Genomic DNA, 21,789 nt, shown 5'->3' on the forward strand with positions numbered 1-21,789 from the left:
AGGTTGGGGCTAAATGGGTGATGTGTGCATGTATGTCTACAAAAGTTTTTTTTTTATCCTATTATGATGTATGAATACAGTGCACCAATAAAAAAATAAAAAAAAACGTATACAAAAGGGAGAGTCTGGGTGTTGTGCAGGCACTCAGGCAGGGAGAGGCGGCAGCTTGGTCCTCTCCTCCACCCTCTGTCCTAATGATACCCATATAAGAATGTGGATGCAATTAAAGCCTCAGCCTTAAATATAGAGTCATCCCAGTACTTGGGAGGCTGACTGGAGCATCGCAGGTTCCCAGCCAACATCAGCAACTTACAGAGACCTGTTTAAAAATAAATAAATAAATAAATAAATAAAAAAAGACAGGGTTGAGGATGTAGCTCATGTAGAATGCCCATAGGTTTAATTCCCAGTATCAAAATAGGAGAAGGAAGACAGGAAGACAAACAATATCTAAACTCAAAATAAGGATAGCTGCCATGGACTTTTTGCTCATTTGGGGACACAAGTCCACTTGCGGTCGATCTCAGTAAAGATGGGGAAGGATAGGGTGAAATACTGCAGATTCTTATCTGCAGCGATTCTTTTCCTTCTAGGAAATAATCCTATTAGCGGTGCTTTTGAAAAGAGCCTGGCATGGATCGAAGCTTCTTATGCCATCAAATATTTTATTTTTGGACACAAGATTTTTTTTATATTTTTCCATCCCCCAGTGATTCCCTAGTAGAAAAGTGCAAATCACCCAAAGTACAATAGAGAGATATACATGCAAATCACCAACCCTGAACAAGACAAAAATGAGGCCTGTGACATCACAGGTCTTTGTGATTGAAATCAGTCCCATAACCCCAGGTGGGTCTTGTGCCCTGAGCCAGCCCCTTCTGGCCTTGCAGTTGCAGAGGCTTTTAGTAGGCTAATTCTAGAAGGACAAAAGTCACACCCAAAATCACTTGAGGAGTCCAGTTTTTAAGAGTTCTCTTTAACCCTTTCGGAACTTTTATTTCTAGGGCTTAGTCCAATGTCCTTCTCTATTTAGCAACCTCCTTTGAGCTGAATGGGGGACGATGTCCGAGATTCCAGCTTTCATAGAGTTGTCATAGGGAAAATCTGTGTTCCTTTATGATGATTTAGAGAATTTCGATGAATGTCTGCTGGATTTTGTCTGCAATACAATCTGCTGTCCGAAAGCTTAGGCAAACTCATAACACAGTTTAGCAGGTAAACACCAAGCAATAATATGAAGTTTTTAGATTTATTTGTCAAATATACCTCTCTAGCTGCTGAGCACTTTTCCTCAAACAATAGGCTTATTAGAAGCCTATTCCTCTTTTAATAATCCATATTCCTATCACTAACCCTCTGCAACTTCCTTTTCTTTTCTGATTACCCTAATTCTCTCTTTCCCATTCGGGACAATCTTAGGATAAGCTCTTCTTCATACAAAAATGCTTTCTTATTCTCACCATATTTTCTTTCTTTCACCTTTACACATCTATTTTATCTGTCCTTTGTTTGGCATAGCTATTTTTAACCAGGTGGTGTCGCCCTGTCCCCAGGCAGTGCTATCACTAGGTGCAAAGGCCAAGATTCCTTTTAGCCCTTGCTCTATTGTAATGAAGATCAAAGATGAGGGGGGGGGGGGGTTCTGCATTTGTAATTACTGACTGGAATGCTTTCACTGCATCTAACTAGTTTTTATTACCATTTGAACAAAGCTGAGGAGTTTACCGGAAAGTTTATTTTCCACGGACTCAGTTTCTCTCACAGTCCTGATCTTTTACCACTGGAGCAATTCGTGTGGAGAGTTAAAAGAATCATTACCAAAAGGATAATAGTTATGAAAGAATATCTAAGAGTGGAGGAGTTTTTTGGCCAGAGACGACGCCCTCTCTCGGGGCTAATCGCCAATATGACTACGTGGATTTTTACACACGTAGATGCCGAGATAAAGTGGGTGGCAAACTCTTGGCAGATAGCTATTGATCTCAATCTTTAAAAATGAGAGGGAGATTTATGAGAGAGGACTTCAGAATGTCTATTTCTCCAAGAACTTTTGTCCTTCAGACCTTTCAGAGGATTTTTATCATGTCTTATGAGAATGATGTAGCACTTGGGGGCAAAGATGCAGCCCAGCAGCCCTGCACTGGAGGCCAAGATGGAGAAGACCTCCACAGCCACCATGGCCTTCCCCTTGCTGCTGTGGTAGACAGGGAGGAAGGTGACCCAGACACTGCAGAACAGCAGCGAGCTGAAGGTCAGGAACTTGGCTTCGTTGAAGGTGTCAGGCAGGTTCCTGGCCAGGAAAGCCACCGTGAAGCTCCCCAGGGCCAGGGAGCCCAGGTATCCCAGGACACAGTAGAAGGCGGTGACTGAGCCCTTGTTGCACACGATGAAGATGTGGCCATGTTCAGAGTGTGCATCAGTGTCAATAAAGGGAGGAGAGGTTCCCAGCCAGATGGCACAGAGCATCACTTGGATCAGGGAGCTGATGGGGATGATGAAATTAGGTGCCCCTGACACCAGGAGCTGCCTCATCCTCCTCCCAGGACCAGTGGCCTTGAAGGCCAGAACCACAGTGACAGTTTTGGCCAAGACAGTGGAAACAGCCACAGTGAACCCGACTCCAAAGGTAATCTGCTGGAGGATGCAGGTGGCCATGTTGGGACGGCCAATGAAGAGCAAGGAGCAGAGGAAGCAGAAGGCTAGGGAGACGAGCAGGACGTAGCTGAGAGTGCGGTTGTTGGCCTTGATGATGGCAGAGTCTCTGTGCTTCACAAAGACCCCAAGAACCCCAGCTGTGAGCACAGAGAAGCCCAGTGCGGCACAGGCCAGAGCCATCCCCAGGGGGTCCTCATAAGACAGGAAGGCCACCACCTTGGGAAGGCAGCGGCTCCTCTCAGTATTTGGGTACTTGTCCAGGGGACACCAGGTACACTGCTCTGGATCTGGAGAGAAAAAAATCACCATTTATATTTACTGATTCATCCTCTTTGCCATATTAGAGTCCACAGTCTCCTCTCCTATGTGAGGACAGGCTACTCATGATGTCCAAGAGAACCCCCTGAGCAGTCTGTGCTATCACTGAGCTGGAGAATGCTGAACCCTCCCTCCCAGGGACACTGAGCTCACTGTGGGTCTCGGTGGCTCCTCCTGTGGCTCAGTGACTTCACCAAGTCCCCTCCATCACCCTGGATCTTCTCATGATGGAAGGACTGCCATGCTTATCACACTCACCCAGAGCCTTCAGGAGAAAGCTTTCCTTATACATGTTCAACCCAGAAACCACCTTCCTACACCTCAGAGGACCTCCTGTGTTTTAACTTACCCTACTGTCTACTATTTTCAGTATACAGCCTCACATCTGCTGGAAAAAGTCTTGTTTCCATCCTACATTTGCATTTTTCAGTGATGATTTTTGTCAATGTATCCATATAAATATTGGGAACACACTTGAATTTAAAATTTTGGACTTCAAATGAAGTTTAATTGTCATTATATAATTAACTTTTCTTCTACAGAAGTTTAAACCCCAGGGTATTCTACCACTGAGTGACACCCCCAGACTCTTCTTTTTTTTATTTTGAATCAGTTCTGGCTAAGTTGCCCAGGCTGACATGAAACGTGTGATCCTTCTTCCTCAGCTTCCTGAGTGGCTGTGCTTTTAAGTGTGTGCCACAGCACCCAGCTCTAATTCAGTTAAGTTTTTTAGTAGTGAAAATTTTAATCAAAATTTAAAAAAATGGATTCTGTTTTTATATTTATACATGCATTTAGAACTGAAAGAAAGGTTTGGTATCCATTTTTTTCTATGAAGTGACAGGTTAGGAGGATCTTGAGTTTGGCATAACGTAAAGTTCCTTCTCCCACATCTCACATCTGCTCTTACTGCGTGAAAACAGCCAAGGGAGGTATGTTAGTTAATAAGCATGTCTATATTTCAATTAAATTTAATTTCCCAGCCAGGTATGGTGGCACTTCCTGTAATCCCAGTCCTGAGGAGGCTAAGGCAGGAGCATCCCAGGTTGGAGCAACTTAGTGAAACCCTCAGCAAACTAGCCTGACCTTGTTTCAAAATAAAAATCTCAATAGGGCTGTGAGTGCAGCTTGGAGGCAGTACACTTCTGGGTTCACCCCCAGTATGAAAAGATTTATTTTGTTTGTCAGAACATGCAGCAATTTGTCTGTCTGCCTCGGCTTCTTTGTGTCATTATTGTTGGGAAGATCCGTGCGATGGACAGGATTTTGAAATAATTTAGAGTGATCCTCTCTCACAGGTCTTGTCATGAGATACTCCTTCATAGCATGAAAAGGTGCTTGGACTTCTATATACAGACATGCCTGGCACACACAAGTGTGTACATGTCATATTACAGGACTCAGTGCTGTATCTTTTTACTTCCCTTCCATGTTTAATATACAACATACAAAAAATGTGGCACAAATGAGGAGATTGCCTTTTCATTAATGTATACCTACCTGACTTTAACTATTCTGCAAGCAATTGAAATCAAGTCGTTACTACTGCTTAGACCATGGGAGCCAGGCACAATCCTGGTATTTGCAAATCTAAGACAGGAGTATCTCAGATTCAAGTTCAGCTTCAGCAACATTAGTGAAACTCCATTTACAAAGAAAAAAAATATATGGGCTATGGGCATAGCTAAGAGGTACAATTCCCTTGGGTTCCATCCCTAGTAACACACACACACACACACACACACACACACACACACACACACACTTACATAATACTTATACACGCATTCAAATCATATATTTATTATGAAGAAATAGGAAAAAGAGAAGCAGTTTTAATTAGTTTTTCAACAATCTGTGTTTGAAGATAAGACATTATGTTTTGATCTATGTAATTTATTAAATTGATGTCTTGGGTGAAAACCACATATACTCATACTGCATTGTGATTTTTCTTAAAACATAATGTCTTCATCTTCATCTATAATCTATCTATCTATGATCTATCTATCATCTATTTATTTCCACAGGGGTTTAAATCCAGGGTATTCTCCCTCTTAGCTACACCCTCAGCCTAATTGAAACAGGGTATCCCTAGGTTGTGAAGGATCTTGTCAAGTTTCTGATGCTGGTCTCAAACATGCAATCCTCTTGTCTCAGCCTCCCAAGTACTAGGATGACAGGCATGAGGCACCATGTTCAGCTCATGTATTCACATGTTAACTGTATCTATTATTGCAAAGATCAGGGTCCAGTGTAAAGAATGTGTCCTCAGTCCTTACATGGTGCTTAACATGGTTCAATATACTAAAACCCTCCCATGACAATTTGTGCCCACTTGCTCTGTGTGTATCTCCTGCTTATGAAGAGCCGAGGCTTTCTACTGGTTTCACACCTTCAAGGCACACATGGGTAGCCTGGAGGAAGGATCATCTTGCTTTACTTGCATTGACTTTAGCCTGGCCTACCATGAGGTCTCAGCAGACTGTGTGGTGCAGCACTGGAGTCTAACAAAGGCAGACTGGACTCCACACCACAGCTAACCTCATAGGCTGAGCTGTGCAGGGCAAACAGCGATCTCTGTGGCCCAAGCCAATGTCTTTGGCTCCTATCACTGAGAAATGTGACAGAAAATTACTGTAGGGTGACTGTGAACTTTTACCTGTTTTATTGAAAACGTGTCCCTCTGGGCATGGAACACAAGTAAAGCAGCAGACTGGTCTTCCTTCCTGGGGGATTCTCCTGAATCCTGGGCCACAGCTCTGGCTGCACACAGACCGAGGAGTCTGAGGGAAATGAGGTGATGGTTGGAATCTACTTTAACAGTGAGTCAGAATCTCTCTCCAAATAAGAAAGCACTTTGACCTGGAAGAGAAGGTCATCTCTCTTAACACCAAAGGTGACCATGGGATCCTACAGGGACACCTGATTCTGGGCTCCTAAGATGAGCTGCCATCTCTCCATCTCAAGTGATTGCCAAATATCACCATGGCTCAGGATCGCATTGGGTTCACACATCACCTGCCACTCACTCAGGCTTCTCTCTCTTCTTATGTAACCTCGCCACCCAATTCCTTTCTGGATGAAATTCTGTGTGATTGTCAAGTGGTATGCCTGAGAATACTTTAGGGTTGCATCTCTGAAGGGGACTGTTGGACTTATCTATCATCAATCTACTCTATCATCTATCTATATCAAGTCTCTATTTCATACCTGCAGAGAATCTCAGAGACTGTGTGACACACCACATACTGTGGGCTTCTGAGGACAAGCGAGGGCTCAGAATATAATTGAGAATATAACTATTGAGAATTATAATTATGGGTATAATGAGAATATAATTACTTGTGCAAAGTTGTTATACAATTCTACTGCAGTAGAAAGGCAGGAGGGTGTTGGAAGAGGGAGATGGGAGGAGAAGGAGGAGGACAGAGAAGGAAACAGTTCAAATAATACGACAGTGATAGGTTAAGGCATTACTACCAATTCCAGGAGCTTGTATGTGGTTTGAGGAGGAGAGAGGATATTGAGATGCTGAAGCAAATACACCAGGCTGTGCGCATGCACGCTTGTATCACACTGAACCTCACTGTGATGCAAAATTACAATGTACTGATAAAGTATTAAGAATTGCCTGGAAATGTCCAGTTGTGGAAGGAGGACATGAACTCATCTTGTGTGTTAAGGTGCTGAGTAGAGCTGGGCATGGTGGCACACACCTGTAATTTCAGTACTTTGGAGGCTGACACAGGAGGATTGCAAGGTCAAGGCCAATCTCTGCAACTTAGTCAGATACTGTTTTTACAATTTTAAAAAGGGCTCAAAGTTTATTTCAGTGATACAATGTTCCTGGTTCCAATCCCTGCAACCATGATAAAAAGAGAAAACATCCTGCATAGAACAATGTTTGAGCAGTAAATGGCTTCGAAAATACCAAGAACAATGTAAAGAAATCCTTCAGGAGGGGAATGGTGTCCTAATCCATGATCCTCTTGTGAATATACTATACAGCAACACAGCCCAAGGATTCTCACCAGACAGGATAAAGGTTCTCAGGTCCTATGGAAGTATATATTTGGTATTTATGCATCTTTACATTCATTTCTGTTATTGGCTCACTTTGCTTAATTTTACTAATGCTACATGAATCATTGCACCAAAACCTTAAAAACAAATTCATCAAACTTGCTCTTTCTATGGATTTTAGCTCAGAATTTGTTCAGGCAAAAATCCCATCATACAAAATCAGGATGCGATTGGTGAATTTGCTGCTAAAGGGTTTACACTCATCTCATCTCAGGACTTTGTTTACTTAAATAATTTTGCAGTATTTGAGATTGAACCCAGGATTTTGAGCATGCCAGGCAAGGGCTGTAGTCCTGAGCTGGTCCCCAAGGCCTTCAAGACCCATATGATTATTTGTTGATTTATCAATCTATTTATTTATTGTGGTAATAGTGATTGAATCCAGGGGCATTCCACCTCTGAGCTACAACTTAGCCCACTTTAATTTTTATTTTAATGTTTATGTTTCCTGTTGTTTTCATTTCTGAAATGGAGTCTCTTTAGGTTGAGGAGGATCCTACTAATTATTCAAGATATCCTTGAACCTGTATTTCTCCTGTCTCAGCATCCCTATTTACTAGGATTAGATATTTTCCACCACAGCCAGTGATAACTCATTATGTTCCACTTTGTTTATACAATAAGGAAACAGCATCATACCTGTGTGAAGCCAATAGGCCACTCTATGATCTCTTCATTGATGATGAGGCCTTGATGGAGTGGACTTCCAGAGGCAAACTCCCCTACTTTAACCAGCAACCCAAGGTTAGCAGGGAAATTCACAGCGTTCTGGATATCATACATGACTCCATGGTTTCCTTTCTTGTCTAAGGATATGAGCTGCCCCGCACTGTTGGTAAACTGGAGTTTCTTCAGGAGTGGATGGAGCTGGAGGAGAGGCATTGATGTGGCAATGAGGCATGCATACAGATGGAAGGTAGAAATCCCTTAATTCCTAGGCAGTCCTTCCCACCTCCCTAGGCTCAGGTTTCCTCCTGGGGAGAGGCTCTGGTCTGTCTGTTTCTAAGTCACATTCTCATGGACTCAAGGGTGGGGAAGAGTTCTCCAATTGGCAACTAGATAGAGCCATGGGATTCTTGGGTGGGATAAGAGGTTGGCATTGGCAGAGGCTCTGACACAACTCTGACCAGCAAAGTCTATTTGGAGCAGCTTGGAAGCCAATATTTGTACTTAGTAAGGGCACAACAGAGGTGGGGCTTTTCAGAGCCTGGGGAGGCAGCCTGCTGTGTGCACATCACACCTCATCTTAACAGAAAGATTCAATATGTGCAATTGATTGTGTTTATCAGTTTTATCTCAGTGAAGTGTTAAGGCGCAGAACATGGGCTCCTTTGTCTCTGATGCTGGACCTTCTTTATGCCCAGGCTATTGACTTGTGACCTGGCAGGGAACTCTTGATTTTCCCCCAATAAAAAAGCAACTCTCAATTCTAAAGAGGTTTTGAATAGAGTGTGTTAATTTGTGAGTCTCTGGTGCCCAGGGAACTGTGTTTAGGGAAATTACTAACCTCTGATTGCTTATACAGTTTTTTGTTTTTTGAAATAATTGACCCTTCCATCTTTGGAATTCACCTGGACACAGTGACCTACTTTTCTAAGTGGCAACTTCCAATAAGATCTAAATCACGCATCACACATTATTATAGGAAAAGCAGAAATTAGATAGTAGATGAGATTTTTTAAATTGCTTCTTACATACTTGCCTTTGTCTACATAGTACATTTATTTTAAATATTTCAGAAATCAGATTGGTGATATTGACTATTGTGCATGAGATGATAAATGTATTTTATATATAGATTATGGATTCCGATCATCCAGGATTAATATCCAGAAAAATCCATCTCAAACCTGGAGGGCAGTCTGAGATGATCGGCACCATTTGAGGTCTCCTATTTAAAAGGTTATATTCTGCTGGATTTAATAGATTTTTAGGACTTCCGGGAGGATGGCAACAGAGGAAAGCAGCACTTACAAGTCCTGCTAACAATCAAACTCTATTACCACAAAACCAGTACCTTTCACAGCCAGAAAACACCACCAGCAAAGAAATAAAAACTGTAAATACAAGGGACAGAGAAAAAGAGGGCTGGAAAATCAAGTTACCAGAAAGAAACCAGCCCGAAGTGCCGCAGCCACCATGGCGCGGAGCAGCCAGAGCCACGGTACGAAGCAGGCTGAGCGGCCAGAGCCACGGCACAGAGCAGCCGGAGCTGCGGCACAGAGCAGTGAGGTCTACATCTTCCCTAGCAGCACTAGGCTCCAGAGAGGAGGGAAACTCAGAACGGAGCTCAAATCCAGAGAGGAGGTACGCCGGCCTCACGGTCTAGAATGCAGCAGCAGCACCTTACTGCTGGCGGCAGCGGCGAGTTTACCAGACAGCTCTAGACCAACACAATCAACCAGCCACCAGGTGCCAGAGAGGAGGGTTGAACAGCGAGCCGAGGTGAGCAGCTGCTGAACAGCTGGGTGGCAGCCAGCAGTTTTTTTGGTGAAAGGAGCATCTAAATTTCCCAAGGGCCGGGATCAGCACACCCCGCAGGGACTCAGCGGAGCTCAAAACCAGAGAAGAACTACGCCAACCTCACGGCCAAGGACGTGACAGCAGTGCCTTACTGCTGGCAGTAAGTTCACTGGACGGCTGAAGACCAATGAACTCAACTAGCCACCAGGCTCCAGAGAGGAGGGGTGGACAGTGAGCCAAGGTGAGCAGGTGCTGAACAGCCGGGTGGCAGTCAGCAGTTTTGTCAGCGCAGGGAACATCGAAAGTTCTCAAGGGCCGGGCACAGCACACCTGGCAGGGACTCAGAGCCGAGCTCAAAACCAGAGAAGAAATACGCCGCATCATGACTGAGGGCGTGGCAGTGGTGCCATATTGCCATTGGCGGCAGCAGCAAATCCACCGAGTTCACTACAGCTCCATCAGTGCACTCAACAACTGTGAGTCAAATTGTGGCCCCTAGGGGAGAAATCCCAGTACTGTACTCCCAGGGACTTGCGCAGATAGTCTCCCTGGGTCAGAGATTTTAGCAGTGCAGCCCAGTGGGGGAGTGGTGGTGGCAGAGATATCACACCATAGTCACAACTCCCCGCTGGGGAACACCCAACTTGGCACCCCCCACGGTCTAAGCAGCCTCGATTGACTCCCTGGGTCTGAGACTTTGTGATACAACCCAGTAAAGGAGTAGTGGTGAGTGAGATACCACAGACTCGAGATCCAGAGCACCTTAAGTGAACTCGTAGTGACCCAGGGAAGAACCAAGAGAAGGCACAAACTTCCAAAATCATGGGAAAGAGAAATAACAATGGAGCAGTGATATCTCTGCCACCGCCAATCCCCCACTGGGTTGCATTCTAAAATCTCCGATCCAGGGAGACTATCTGCACAAGTCCCTGGGAGTGCAGTACTGGGATTTCTCCCCTAGGGGCCGCAATTTGACTCACAGTTGTTGAGTGTGCTGATGGAGCTGTAGTGAACTCGGTGGATTCGCTGCTTCCGCCACTGGCAATATGGCACCACTGCCACACCCTCGGCCACGATGTGGCATATTTCTTCTCTGGTTTGATCTTCGCTCTGAGTCCTTGCCAGGTGTGTTGTGCCCGACCCTTGGGAGCTTTAGATGTTCCTTATGCTGGCAAAACTGCTGACTGCTGCCCGGCTGTTCAGCACCTGCTCACCTCGGCTTGCTGTCCACCCCTCCTCTCTGGAGCCTGGTGCCTGGTTGAGTGCGTTGGTCTTCAGGTGTCCGGTGAACTCACCGCTGCTGCTGGCAGTAAGGCACTGCTGTTGCGTCCTCGGCCATGAGGTTGGCGTAGTTCTTCTCTGGTTTTGAGCTTAGCTGAATCCCTGCAGGGTGTGCTGATCCTGGCCCTTGGGAGCTTTAGACGCTCCTTGCGCCGAAGAAACTGCTGACTGCCACCCGGCTGTTCAGCAGCGGCTCACCTCGGCTCGCTGTCCACCCCTCCTCTCTGGCGCCTGGTGGCTGTTTGAGGGCGTTGGTCTAGGGCCGTCCGGTGAACTCGCCGCTGCCGCCAGCAGTAAGGCGCTGCTGCTGCATCCTAGGTTGTGAGGCTGGCGTACCTCTCTGGATTTGAGCTCTGTTCTGAGTTTTTTCCCTCTCTGGAGCCTGGTGCTGCTAGGGAAGATGTAGGCCATGCCGATCTTTGCCGCAGCTCCGACCGCTCCGGCCTCTTTGCGTTGCGGCTCCGGCCGCTCCGCACCACAGCTCCGGCTGCTCCACGCCGCGGCTCTGGCCGCTCCGGCCGCTCCAGTTGCTTTGTGCCGCGGTTCTGGCTGCTCCACGCCGTGGTGGGCATGGTACTTTGGGCTGGTTTTTCCAACCCTTTTTCTCTGTCCCTTGTATTTACAGTTATTATTTCTTTGCTGGTGGTGTTTTCTGGCTCTGAAAGACGATGGTTTTGTCGTAATAGAGTTCGATTGTTAGCGGGACTTGTAAGTGCCACTTTCCTCCATCACCATCTTCCTAGAAGTCTCCCTCTGGGACACTTTGAAGGCAGTATTAAGAGGAAAATTTATAGCACTGAGTGCTCACATAAGAAAAACAGAAAATCTTCAAATAAATAGCCTAAGAACACACTTCAAAGCCCTTGAAAAGCAGGAACAATCAAACCCCAAAGCCAGCAGAAGACAGGAAATTATTAAAATTAGAGCAGAAATTTACAAAATAGAGAATAAAAAAACAGTACAGATAATCAACAAAACCAAAAGCTGGTTTCTTGAAAAAATTAACAAGATTGATAAACCACTAGCCAACCTAACTAAAAAAAAAGAGAGAATCAACCCAAATTATGAAGATAAGGGATGAAAAAGGAGACATTACTACTGACAGTGTAGAAATCCAGAGGATTATCAGAAACTACTTTGAAAAACTATACTCCAACAAAATGGAAAATCTGGAGGAAATCGACAACTTCCTAGATAAATACAACCTTCCTAAACTGAGTCAAGAAGATACAGAACACTTAAACCAACTAATAGCAATCAGAGATTGAAACAGCAATAACGAGCTTACCATCAAAGAAAAGCCCAGGACCAGATGGTTTCCCAAGTGAATGCTATAAAACCTTTATAGAAGAGCTAACCCCAATACTACTCAAACTATTTCGTGAAATAGAAAAAACTGGGACTCTCCCAAATACATTCTATGAAACAACATCACACTAATACCCAAACTGAATAAAGACAGTTCAAGGAAGAAAACTACAGGCCTATATCTCTGATGAACTTGGATGCAAAACTATTAAACAAAATACTAGCAACACGCATTCAAAACCACCTCAAGAAAATCATTCATCAAGACCAGGTAGGGTTCATCCCAGGGATGCAAGGCTGGTTCAATATACAAAAATCAATCCATGTAATTCATCATATAAACAGAATGAAAGACAAAAACCACATGATCATCTCAATAGATGCTGAAAAATCGTTTGATAAAATTCAACATCCATTTATGATAAAAACACTCCAGAGAATTGGAATAGAAGGAACGTATCTCAACATCATAAAGACAATCTACAATAAGCCCACTGACAACATCATATTAAATGGGGAAAAACTTCAAGAATTTCCCCTAAAAACTGGAACGAGACAAGGATGTCCACTATCACCACTTCTCTTCAATATAGTACTAGACACTCTAGCCAGAGCAATAAGGCAAGAAAAGGAAATCAAAGGAGTACAAATAGGAAAAGAAGAACTTAAGCTTTCACTATTTGCAGATGACATAATACTATATTTAGAAAACCCAACAAACTCAACCAAAAGGCTGATAGAACTGATCAACAAATTCAGCAAAGTATCTGGATACAAAATCAATCTGAAAAAATCAGAAGCTTTCCTGTACACCAACCATAAATCCACTAAAAAAGAAATTCTGAAAACACTTCCATTAAGGATCTCCCACAAAAAATAAAATACCTAGGAATAAACTTGACCAAGGAGGTAAAAGATCTCTACAAAGAAAAATGTAAAACACTGGAAAAAGAAATTGAAGATCTTAGAAGATGGAAAGACCTTCCATGTTCATGGATTGGCAGAATAAATATCATTAAATTGGCCATCCTCCCAAAAATGATCTACAGATTTAACGCAATGCCCATTAAACAACCAATATAATTCCTCACAGACATAGAAATATCAGTCCTTAAATTTATCTGGAATAACAAAAAGCCCACAATAGCCAAGGTAGTTCTCAGCGACAAAACCATGTGGAAGGAATCACAATACCTGACTTTAAACTATACTAGAAAGCCATTGTAATAAAAACAGCATGGTACTGGCAAAAGAACAGATATATAGACCAATGGAGCAGAATAGAAGACCCAGAAACAAGCAAGTCCACACACTTTCAGCCAATTGATTTTTGACAAAGGGGCCAAAAACATACACTGGAAAAAAGATAGCCTCTTCAACAAATGGTGTTGGCAAAACTGGTTAACCATATGCAGAAAATTGGATATTAATCCCACTTTTTCACCCTGTACAAAAGTCAACTCACGATGGATCAAAGACTTGGAAATTAAACCAGAGACCTTGAAGCTCCTTGAAGAGGGCATAGGTCCAACACTACAACACATAGGTACAGACAAACATTTCCTCAACAAGACCCCAAAGGCACAACAAGTTAAAAGGAGAATCAATACATGGGGTTGTATGAAACTGAAGAGCTTCTGTTCAGCAAAGGAAACTATCAAGAACCTCAATCGAGAGCGAACAGAATGGGAGAAGATTTTTTACCACCTACCCCTCCGATAGAGGACTAATATCTAGAATATACAGAGAACTCAAGAAACTCAACACTAAGAAAACAAAGCATCCAATAACAAAATGGGCAAATGAACTAAATAGACACTTCACAAAAGAAGAAATTCAAATGGCCAATAAATGCATGAAAAAATGCTCAACATCACTGGCAATCAGAGAGATGCAAATCAAAACTACCCTGAGATTTCACCTAACTCCAACTAGAATGGCAATCATTCAAAACACAAACAACAACAGATACTGGCGAGGATGTGGAGAAGTGGGAACTCTAAGACATTGTTGGTGGGATTGCAAATTAGTGCAACCACTTTGGAAGACAATATGGAGGATCCTCAGAAGAATGGGAACAAACCTACCATTTGACCCAGCAATACCACTCCTGGGTATCTACCCAAAAGAAAAGAAACCAAACTACCAAACTAATGCATGTGTATCTATGTTCATAGCTGCACAATTCACCATAGCCAAACTATGAAACCAGCAGAGATGTCCATCAACAGATGAATGGATTACAAAACTGTGGGATATGTACACAACGGAATTTTACTCAGCCATCAAAAAAACTCAATTACATCATTTTCAGGGAAATGGATGGAACTGGAGGACATTATGCTAAGTGAGAGTAGTCAGTCACAAAAAATAAGAAATCAGATGCTTTCCCTAATATGTGAGAGTTAGGGAGAAATGGGTCATAGGAGGAACTCTTGAAAGAGGAAATCCTATAGAGGAGCAAACAAGACAACCTAAAGGAGGAGAAAGGAGGGGGGAAGAGAAAAATTTCTAAAACACACAAAGTACTTAAACATATCGAAGTCAATCACTAAGCCAAGCAATGGAGGGAGGGACAGGGAGGGAATGTGGTGGGAACTGGGTAGGGGTTAAATCAGCGATGAGTACATGTTTGTACACACAAGTTTTTTTTTTTTACCCCAATATGTTGTATGAATATAATGCACCAATAAAAAAAAATTAAAAAGGAAAAAAAAGATTTTTAGAAGAATAATGATGTCTAAGCTGGATGCAAGGACACACTCCTGTCATCCAAGTACTTGGAGGCTGAAACAAGAGGGTCACAGGTTCAAGACCCACCTCAGCCTCTGAATGAGGCTCTCAGTAACTGTGGAAACCATGTTTCAGAATTAAAACAAAAATTTAAAGACATCTAAAAAATGCTTAAGAAGTGAGATTGTACCTACTTCCAAAATAATGAGGAAGAAGGAGGAAGAGAGGGAGGAAGCAGAGTAGGAGGAGATTAAAAGAATTCATTTCCCAGAGTCAAATCTTATATGTAATAGACATAGAGAGTAATAGAGTAAAAATGGGTAGAGTCCATTTTATCGATACAAAGTACCCAGAATTGCTCATGAGCACTCAGTCCATGTCTCCCAGCATTGGATACATTCCAAGAAAAGGGCAGATGGGAGCAATATTAATCACCCTGTCAGTTATGAGTTGTGTTCAAATATTTGTTAGCATTTCATCCTGCCTAGAAAATGCTTTCCTGAATCAGTTTTATAATTAAATAGTCTGAGATGGAAGCTCCCAGAAGCAGAATTCTCTCCACATGGGTAACAGTTCCAGCCACACCTAGAGCCAGTGTGAAGGTGCCCATGTTCTTTGTTGCCTGGTCCTACTGATCTAGAGATGAGAACACAGTCAGGATGCACCTCATGATGGTACCCGTGGATGCCAGCAGGTGCTCAGCCCTGGCCTGCTCCTGGGGAAGCCTTACCTGCCATGGAGGGGGCCTGGGCTGCTCTGCATCCTCTGGAGATCCCCGTGCTATTCTCTCCACAAGCACCTCATGGAGGACGTGGGCCACGGCATACACAGCATTATAGAGGAAATAGCTGGAGTCAGATAAGGTCATGATGTCAATACTTCCTCTCAAAGACTCCAAGGAGGTATTTGGTCCACACTCTCCAACCTTCCCACATGATGACCCAGTGTGTGAGCAGTTAAAATGTAGAATCCATAATTTACTGAAGTAAAAGTCTTCTGGGTACTGGAAAGGGTTGACAGTCTTGAGAAAGTGTTGGAAGCCAGGGATTTCCCGGTTGTTTTGTGCAAACAAGAAGCTTCCATGGAAGGAATGCAGCATGTGGTCCATGTGGAGCGCAGTGATATTCCACATGTCTGCCATGATCCACACCTTCCCCATGGTTAGGAAGTATTCTGACAAATATTCTACTATGAACAGACTGTCTGCTTCACCATAGAGTATAAGCACGTTTGCAGATGAAATGCTGAGCCTGTTCAGGGCAGTGTATGTACTTGGTCGATTCATTGTCTTAAACGCAGGAAGCCTTTCTGTTAAGGCCACACAGATATCTTTCTTCACCATTTCCACATTCAGATGCCAAAGGAACCGTTCTCCTTTCAGATCTTCAGATATTAAGATGGCCACCCATGTCCAGCCAAAATGCAGCAGCAATGAGACCATTGCATGGACCAGAGAGCTGTCCTCAGGGGCCATCTGGTAGAGTGATGGGAAGTGGTCTTTGTCACTTAGCATGGGATCAAAACGTCCATAGGTGATCTGAAGAAGCAAAAAAATGTGATTCTGAGTTACAGGGAGTCGGGGTTTTCTCTCCTTAGAAACGAATTAGAATACTCTTTACAAAACAGGTCTATTCAGCCAGGTACAGTAGTGCACACCTGTGATCTCTGCACTTGGGAGTTCTGACAGAGGATCACAGATTAGAAGCCAGGATCAGGAACTTAGCAAGGTCCTGTTTCAAAAAAAAATCCAGTGTGGTGGCAGACGCTTATAATCCCAACACTTGGGAGACAAAAATAGGAGGGTTTGGCTTTGTATCCAGCCTAAGCTACTTAGTGAGGCTTTTGAAACTCAGTGAAACCTGTATCAAAATAAAGAATAAAAATAGTGCTGGGGGTGTAGCTCGAAGGTATAATGCTCTTGGGTTCTATTCCCAGTACCATAAAAAAATAAAAAAATGTAAAAAAAAGTAAAGAAATAAAAGAAAGCTAGGTTCTTTGGTTTGGAGGAGAAGGAGTTCTGTGGAGAGAGATTAAAAAATCTAGATTTTCCTGTTCTCCCCTTTTGGGCATGCAGAACACTTTGAGTGTCCTTACCTTTAGAAAGTAAAGGGGATCAAGGCATGCTGGCACACATCTGTAATCACAGTAGTTTGTTGACTGAGAAAGGAGGATCTCAGGTTCCAGGCCATCCTTGGAAACTTAGTAAGGCCCTGTTTCAAAATAAAAATAAAATAGGTCTGAGGGTGTAACTCAGAGGGAGAATGCCCATGGTTTCAATGCCCAAAACCAAAATTAAAAAGGTAAGAAAATAGAAATATGAGATTGACAATTGCTTTCACCCATGCCTGGGAAAAAGGAGGTCTGATGTGGTGCAGCATGGAGGTAGCAGGTTGTATTTTACTCCTGGGGAGCAGAGCCAGCACCAGCGACCCATGCTGCCTGTGCACACTGATGATGAAGTGTCCTCTACTACACTGACCTCCTGGTAGTCTGGACTTCAGTTATGAACACAAAGACTGAGGTTGTCTTGAATATTACCTTCATTTACCCTCTCTGATTCTCTAAAACTTACTTCTTCCTGAACACAGTGCTGCTAAGCTACTGCCTGTGTTTGGCAGTGACACCATCCTGATTGTTAGAAGTGTTTCCAGAGCTTCCTGGTAGGAAGCAGTGAGGTGGGGAGGTCTGATTCCTCAGCTCTGTCATCACTCTGACCAAAGCACCTGTCAAGCACAGCTGAGATGAGGAAAGGTTTATTGGGATCATGGATTTAGAAGTTCTTGAGTTTCTGTTCTTCTATCCATGGTCAGAGGTCTCCAAGGCAGAGACTTTGGTGCAAGCCATGGCAGAGGGACAGAGTTCACAGCTCATGGCAGGGGAATGCAGCAAGTAAGACAGGGAGAGCCAGGGACAGATGCAGTTCCCAAGATCACAGCCCCGGACCCTCTCATCCAACCATATCCCACTTCTCCAGCTGGCTGGGTGCTCTAACAATGAATTCCAGATCATATGCTATAGGGGGAATGTCACTGAGTGGGCTCTCAAGAGATCTGCTTGGATGGACATGAGTGAGGAAGGCTGGGCAGGGGCTGTGGGTAAGCCCCAGGATGGGTGTCTCTGAGCATCAGCTCTTTTTGGGATCCCTGAGGCCATAATGGACCTCATAGTGGCCCCAGATGCCAGCCAGATGCCCAGGGGCTGCTCTCCCTACCTCTGACATTCACTGGTGCCTGGAGGCATCTGTGGTGGTTAAGTCCTGTGGGCAGTCTCTATGCTATGGACATCTCCTAGGAGGCCCACAGCTTTGAGCTGTCAGGAGTCAATGTTCCAGTGAGTGTGAGAAGAATATGTTGTAGAGTTTCTTTTTGTTTTTCTTTTTTCTTTTTCATTGAGCTCAGGGGCATTCTACCTCTTGCCAGAGTCCCATTAATGTTGAATTCTCCATTTGCAAACAGGTCTCAGTGAGTTGCCTTTAGTCTCATTATGTTTCTGAGCCTGGTCTCCAACCTGTGATCCTGCTCCCTTAGCCTTCCATGTACTGGGATCACAGGTGAGCTCCATGTCTAGCTTAGTTAGATGCTTAATAGCCAGAGCTCCTCACACTGCTGATATTCTGAAGAGTTTTGGAATTCACTGAGACATGATCACCAGAACCCTCATGATTGATAGACACTCAAATTCCAGTTTGTCTTGTTCACATGTTAGAGACCAGCACTAGCAGAAATCTGCACACTCTATACAGAATTTTTAGCCCAGTTACCTGAGGGGTTTTGTAGAGCTGCAATAGGGTTTCAATCTCAGCTGAAAATGCTGGCAAGGTCCCTGCGATGGCGGCAACAGGACTGTGCTTGGTCTTGCACTTGTAGTTAGGGAGAACCTTGTCACCTCCTGATAGCCACATCAGAGTGTTCTCCAGGGTTCTGCGTTCACTGGGGAAGACATTGTAGAGCTGGAACCCCAAGGTCAGGTTGGGGAGCAGGTGAGGGTCCCTGTTGATCTCCTCAATGGTGAAGTAAAAGGCCAGCACATGTTGGTAGTTCTCCCAATGCCACCTGGACAGAGGAGCAGATCAGGGAGAAGGTGAGGTCAGGAGGCTCAGGGCTGAGTCCTGAGCCAGCATCAGCACCAGATAGGTGAGACCCTCTCCACTTATTGGTTTATTCTTGAAAAGGGGTCTCGCTGAGGTAATGGAAATTTAACTAAGTTGCTGAGACCTGCCTTGAACCAGCGATCATCCGGTCTCTCAACTACTGAGATTACAGTCATGAGCCAAGAGGCAGCTGAGACATACCTGTCCTCCCTTTTTCTCTTAGAGCAGAACCAAGACACAAGCAGTGCTTTTTGTCCCTGTGTTCAGGAATCCTTAGCCATCCTCTGCCCTGCCTGCTGACCAAAGCCTTGAGAGCAGTCTCTCTTTTCTCCAGGTTTCCCTGAGGGATTCTGAGCAGCTCGTGCAGTATGGAGCAGTTCCTATCTAGTCCATCCACACTTAAGAGATCCAACTGGTCCTCACATTTTTATTTCCACGTGAACACTTTATTCAGGACTCCTAATTTATTTTCATAGGTTTCAATGTGTTCATTTTGTGTTCCTGGACTTTTTTTCTCTAAAAGAAATGCCCTTTGATCTTTCTTCCTCTCTCCTCTGCTCCATCTCAGCTATGTTTGTACCTAAATTTACCAAAAGTGAAGTTCTTGGATTTTAGAGCTAGCTATAAGAGGCTTATGTTTCTGAAAGAATACATAAAATATTTATTTTTCATGGATGTTAGTGTGTTTTAATTGAACCCAGGGGCAACCTACCTCCTGAGCTACACCCCCAACTTTTAAATTAATTTTATTTGTTCATGGGCACTGGAAATTAAGCCCTGTGAACAACACCTCAACCCTTTTCATTTATTTCAATATCAAAAGAAAGCTTCTGTAAGTTGTTGAGGCTGTTATTTATTTATTTTTTGGCATGATGGCCCCCACAACCCTTGCAATCCCAGCATTTGTGGGGCTGAGACAGTAGGATCACATTTCACAGATATCCTCAGTGACTTAGTGAGACTCTTTGCAACTCAGTGAGACCATGTTTCAAAATAAAGAATAAAAAATAGGGCTGGGGGTTTAGCTGGGAGGTAGAATGCCCCTGGGTTCCAACCTGGTATTATGATACATACACACACACACACACACACACACACACACACACACATACTAAAAGTGCCTGGGTTGTAGCCCAATGGAGGAGCCTCCCTGGCTCAGCCCCATACTGACAATCTCTGTGTGTCAGTGTGGTAAATCAGTCATTAGAGGTCCAGGCAGACGCCTTGCATAGAGTCCAGATCCAGTGCACTTTCGGCAGAATGTGCAGGGCACTGTGGCCCATTAAGTTTGGATGTAATCTGTAGAAATACTGTGCCAGACCAACTTGCCAGACCATGGCAACGGCCAAAGAAAACCTAAGGGCTTCATGTGTCTGACACCATGAGCAGTGTCACAGATCTTAGACACCTGTGTGTCCCTGTAAGGGACTTCTACCCCCAGGCGAGGTGGGTCCCACCAGACACATTCATTCCAAAACTGACACTTCTGGATCATGTAGAGCAGGCTGAGGTAGTGGGAAAATGTGTTCCCTGCTCTCCTCAGTACCTTGGGAGCTGAGAGGAAACTATGTCTTTGTAGATTCACGAGGATGAGAGAGAACCTAGAAATACATTGCTCTGCATTTCTCTCATTGCTGTGCAGGCTCAAAGAGGATTAGACACTTGAGAGGTAGACACAGGGTTAGATAGTACTTGGTTTTCATCCCTCACACCAAAAAATATATAAATATAACAAAATATAATTAAAAAGGCCGAGGATGCATCTCAGAGGCAGAATGCCCCTGGGGCCATCCCCAGTGCCAAAAGAGCAGAGAGATTAAACACATGGAAAATCACACAGCCACACATAACATTTGGGCACAGAGTGAAACTTACTGAAAAGGTTGCCTGCTCTCTGTTTTCACTAAAAAAGATTGCAAGGCCCTGGATGACTCCATAGGTGTATTGTAAAGGAAGAAAAAGGCTCCCAGCAGCAGGTCTCCTTCTTTCTGGATATTCAGCTTCATGTCATCAAGACAGAAATTGAAACCATCGTCCAACAATGTGTGCAAGGGCTGCAAGAGCAGGAAGAAGAGAAACAGAGAGAAGAACATCTCAGGCTCTGCCCGACACAGAGACAGTCTGGTGTTCAGGCTGAGCTGTGCTGGTGAGGAGCAAGTTCTAGGTGTCATCTGCGCAGGCACAATGGTGTCCACCTGTTGCTGGATGTCCTGGACTTGTGCAAAGTGTGCAGACGGGCTTCCCAGCAGAGACACAGGGAGAAGGAAATGGGGCACCAAGAAGGTCATGGAGCTGAGACCTGAGCTGTCTGGCTGTGGTCACAGCAGCTCCAGGCCCAGTCATTTCATGGCTCTGCTGCCGTCCTATCCAGGAGCTCAGGGACCCATTGCCCGGGGCTCTGCACCTGTCACCTCCATCCTGATGAAAACACTTTGCAAAAACATGTTTGTGCCTCAGCTTAGTTTCATCATGGTCCAGTAGGGGTCTGAGGACCACAGCAGCCCTGAGTTGCTGAGAGCCCAGAAGTTTAGACTTGTCAGTCCACTGCCCTGAGGGACAGGACAGGGTGAGCAGGAGTTGGTGTTGAAAACAACTGATGGGCATTTTCGTTCAAATTGCCCCCCTGTGCCCCGCTCCGGCACAGGGCTGTAGCTATCTCTATATTTCTATCTTTTTAATAAACTTCTTTAAATCTTCAGCAGCTGTCCAAGCGATGAATACTTATTCTTAGCTTAGGACAAGAATCCATGGTTCTTCTGTTTGTCTGTCTGTGTGGTGGTGGTGGTGGGGTTACTTTTCCACACACACAACATACACCCCCCCCCCCCAACCTATCCCCTGCAACATATTTGGTG

At 44.3% G+C, this 21,789-nt stretch overlaps 1 protein-coding gene across 1 annotated transcript; it reads right to left on the reverse strand.

Moving 5' to 3' along the window:
* Positions 1 to 1,989: 1,989 nt before the first annotated feature.
* LOC308276716 (vomeronasal type-2 receptor 116-like) lies at positions 1,990 to 20,271 on the reverse strand (the record flags this gene model as incomplete). The annotated part of the gene is made up of 6 exons (XM_080715541.1): positions 1,990 to 2,942; positions 5,442 to 5,553; positions 7,699 to 7,926; positions 15,575 to 16,381; positions 18,605 to 18,896; positions 20,156 to 20,271. The coding sequence occupies 6 exons, from the start codon at positions 20,269 to 20,271 to the stop codon at positions 1,990 to 1,992; spliced, it is 2,508 nt and encodes an 835-aa protein (XP_080571667.1).
* Positions 20,272 to 21,789: the final 1,518 nt, after the last annotated feature.

This window comes from Muscardinus avellanarius (genome assembly GCF_963383645.1).
Source record: "Muscardinus avellanarius genome assembly, chromosome: 18".
NCBI classification, from domain to species: Eukaryota; Metazoa; Chordata; class Mammalia; order Rodentia; family Gliridae; genus Muscardinus; species Muscardinus avellanarius.